At 35.5% G+C, this 3,764-nt stretch overlaps 1 protein-coding gene across 1 annotated transcript; it reads right to left on the bottom strand.

Annotated features, from left to right (window-relative positions):
* Window positions 1-1,602: 1,602 nt before the first annotated feature.
* On the bottom strand, window positions 1,603-2,439 carry LOC119666368. Its single transcript, XM_038075649.1, has one exon. The coding sequence runs from the start codon at window positions 2,437-2,439 to the stop codon at window positions 1,603-1,605; it is 837 nt and encodes a 278-aa protein (XP_037931577.1).
* Between the last annotated feature and the right edge of the window lie 1,325 nt (window positions 2,440-3,764).

Genomic DNA, 3,764 nt, shown 5'->3' with positions numbered 1-3,764 from the left:
TTTATGCCCTGATATGCGGCTAACAACTCACGATCGTATGTGCTGTATCGTTTTTGTGTATCTGTTAATCGTTTAGAGAAAAAACCGAGTGGTTGGAACGTGCTGTTTGTCACTTGATGAAGAACTGCGCCGAGAGCTTTATCCGAGGCGTCTACTTGTAATGCAAGCGTAGCAGTTTTTGACGGATGAACAAGTAGTGTCGAGTTTGTTAGTTCATCTTTACATTTTTGGAAGATTGTTTTGTTCACTTCGGTCCAGCATAACGGTGTGTTGTCGTTCTTCTTGTTTCCTTTTATCATTTGTTGAAGTGCAGTTTGAGAATCTACAGCGTTTGGTACGAACCTGCGATAAAAGTTAAGTAATGCTAGAAATCTTCTTAATTCTTTTGTTTTTGTTGGAAGCGGGTACTCGCTGATGCTCTTCACTCGATCTGGTAGAGGTTGAATGCCCTTTTCACTGATGAGATAACCAAGAAATTTTACTGTGTTTTGAGCAAAAACGCATTTTGATACGTTTATTATTAAACCATGTTTTCTGAATCGTTCGAATACTTGTTGCAAGTGTTGCCTGTGCTCTTCCTCGTTTGCTGATGCAATAATGACGTCGTCAATATAGGCAAAGGCGAATTCGAGATCTCGTAATACTTCGTGAATGAAGCGTTGAAATGTTTGACCTGCATTGCAAAGTCCGAATGTCATGTTAGTAAATTCAAATAATCCAAATGGAGTTATGATCGCCGTTTTTGGAATATCCCCCGGTTCAACTGGTATCTGGTGATATGCCTTAATCAGGTCGATGGTTGAAAAAACTTTTTGGTTATATAACATGTGTGCAAAATCATGTATGTGAGGAACTGGGTAACGATCTGGGATGGTGATTGCATTTAAGCGACGGTAATCTCCGCAAGGTCTCCAACTACCGTCTGGTATTTTTACCATATGTAAGGGGCTAGCCCAATTGCTGCTTGATGGACGGCATATTCCGGCTGTGACTAAGTTTTGGAATTCTTCTTTTTGCTGCTGCTAGCTTGTCTGGAGGTAACCTACGTGGTCTCTCACATATTGGTGGACCTTTTGTTAATATGTGGTGAGTGACTTTTGTCACCTGGCGATTTGTCGGTGTTGGTTTAGTGATGTCGATGTATTCTTTTAGTAGATCTGCAATTTTGCAAGATGTGTTCACAGTTGATATTTTTTTGCGCATTTACCTTACGTTCACTTGCGGCTGAGAAAATCTTTGTTGATGTGTCGATCAATCGTTTCATTTTTATGTCTACTATTAATCCGAAATGATTTAAAAAATCTGCACCGATGATTGAAGTGTTTACATCTGCGATAATAAATGGCCATGTGAAATTTCTTCGTAAGCCAAGAGCTAGAGTTATCTCTATTTCTCCAAATGTTTTGATCATAGAACCATTTGCTGCGTAGAGTATTCTTTCGTTCTTATTGTTTGTATTTGAATTTTTTTGTTTGGCGGCAATAAGTGAAACATCTGCACCCGTGTCTATTAGGAATGATTTTTTTGTCTTATTGTCATAGACGAACAGTCTTGTAGATGTTTCGTTTACAACTTCCTCTGCCGCCGTAGACGAAGTCGGTTTTAGTTTTTTGTGCCATATGTGCATGGCTGCTTGCAATTTTTTGCATTTGACCCATATGTTCTATGATACCAACAATTTGTACTGGTCTTTTCTTCACTATCATCATGACATTGCCGGTTTCTGGATGTTGAACGTGAACGTTGATTTGTTCTTGAGCGGTGTTCGGTTGATAATTTCGAGACCATTTTCGTCAGTCTGGTCACTTCTCGTTGAAGTTGTTCGATTTGTGCATCACGTTGAATTTGAGCTGCTGCAGGGACGTTAGCTGCATTGACGTAAGTTCCTTGCATTGTTGAGTTTATACTTATTGTTTCGGTTATGTTGTCTGCCAATTCCGCCATCTTAGGTAGTTCCACTTGAATTGTGGCTAGACATGTCTGTACTTCTACAGGAAGACGTTGTAACCATAACCCTTTCAGTAATTGTTCGTCTTGTTTGCTTCCACTAATACGTTGCAATTCGCTTAAAAGATGGGATGGCTTTTTATCCCCAAGCTGTAAACCACTAACTATTTTTTGTATGCGTTTTTTTTCACTATCCGCAAAGTTTTTTATTATTGCTTGCTTGATAGCTTCGTACTTCTGAGTTGCTGGTGGATTCTGTATTGTGTTATAAATTTGTTCTAACAGCGATCCATCCAATGCTGCGATAACTGTGCCAAACTTTTGAGTATCGCCCTTTATGTTGTTGACTTGGAACCAGTAGTCCAACTGAATAAACCAAAGGTCAATGTTGTTTTTTATTAATGTTGGCATCGGCAGCTTTATTGCAGTGATTGTTGCGTTTTCATTGATTGGGTTAGTGTCTTCGGTTATCTTTTGCTCTTGAGTAGCCATTTTTTTTTATATATTCGACGTCGGCTTGGTCACCAATGTAGTGGTTTTTTATGTTGGGGTTTTATTTCGAATTTAACACTCCGTATTGGTAATGGATAAGTTTATTTATTTCTTATACTTATTTATTATAAAATATTCTTAAAGTTAAGATTTGTGTTTTTTCGTTTTATTCACGTGCTGCTTTTTCTTTTTCCAAACTACTACTGGCGGGAACTGCGGCTATTGTTGTCTCCTTTGTGCCTTGTTGACAGTTCTTTTTTTTATATTTTTTGGTGCTGCCACATATATATACAAAACATTTTGTATTAAATACTGCATTCATTTACATAGGCATGTGTATTATATGATAGGTCTGTTCCACAAGCTACTCGTAGTAAAACTGTAGTAAAAAGCAAGTAAGGTACAAACTGAGAGCATAACACAAATAAAAAATAAAAAATAAAGTGTCAAGTTTCGTTCTTTTTACGGAACAGCTTTGTGTAAAATTTGGTGAGAACACCAGTCCCGCGTAAATAAACAATACAAAAATTTAAATTCAAACCAAAACAGCTGATTCACACATCAACACAAATTTTACTTGAAATAAATTGTACGAGTAAAGTCTTTGCAGCATTTTGAAATTTCGACAGGGATGTTACGCTCTCCTAGATGCTCTGATTTACTCGAAAATTTGTGGAACGCATTTGTGTATACACAGTGTTACTCAAAGTTACTACAAGTAGCTTGTGGAACACACTTGTGTATACACAGTGTTACTCAAAGTTACTACAAGTAGCTTGTGAAACAGACCTTATATATGTTATGACTAACATTAATGCTGTGTTATAGATAATAATGACAAATGTCAGTTGTCAGCTGTTACAAAGTAATTGAAGTATGTTAAATTAATCAGTATCTAATTAAAATTAATTTGTAATTTTGTCCTAATAATTTGTGTAAAATTATGAATTCTATAGTTAATTATTGTGGTCCATATGAGAACATCTGATATGTGATTTCATCATATATAACAGCAAATTGTTGTAGAGTTTAAAATTAAGCTTTAAAATTTTAACAAAAATATTTTATAATAATATTGTAAATAAATAAATGAAAAATTAATAATGCAAGATTTTTGTTTCTGAATTTTTACGGTGTCAAAATATTAAAATTAAGGAGAAAAGTAAGTAGTTAAAAGATAGCATTACATGTCCTTTACCATAAATAATTTATTGTCTTAAAAAGTTTCCAACTTGTGCTAATAATGTATTTTTTTAAATGCTCTCTTTCAAATATTTAAAAGTCAACAATTGCTTGAGAAATCTGAGCCATGTACTAAGGCTACT

This window comes from Teleopsis dalmanni, chromosome 1 (genome assembly GCF_002237135.1).
Source record: "Teleopsis dalmanni isolate 2A chromosome 1, ASM223713v2, whole genome shotgun sequence".
In the NCBI taxonomy this organism is placed as follows: domain Eukaryota; kingdom Metazoa; phylum Arthropoda; class Insecta; order Diptera; family Diopsidae; genus Teleopsis; species Teleopsis dalmanni.
Note: the sequence above shows the minus strand (reverse complement) of the source record. Positions and strands in the feature narration are given on the sequence as shown.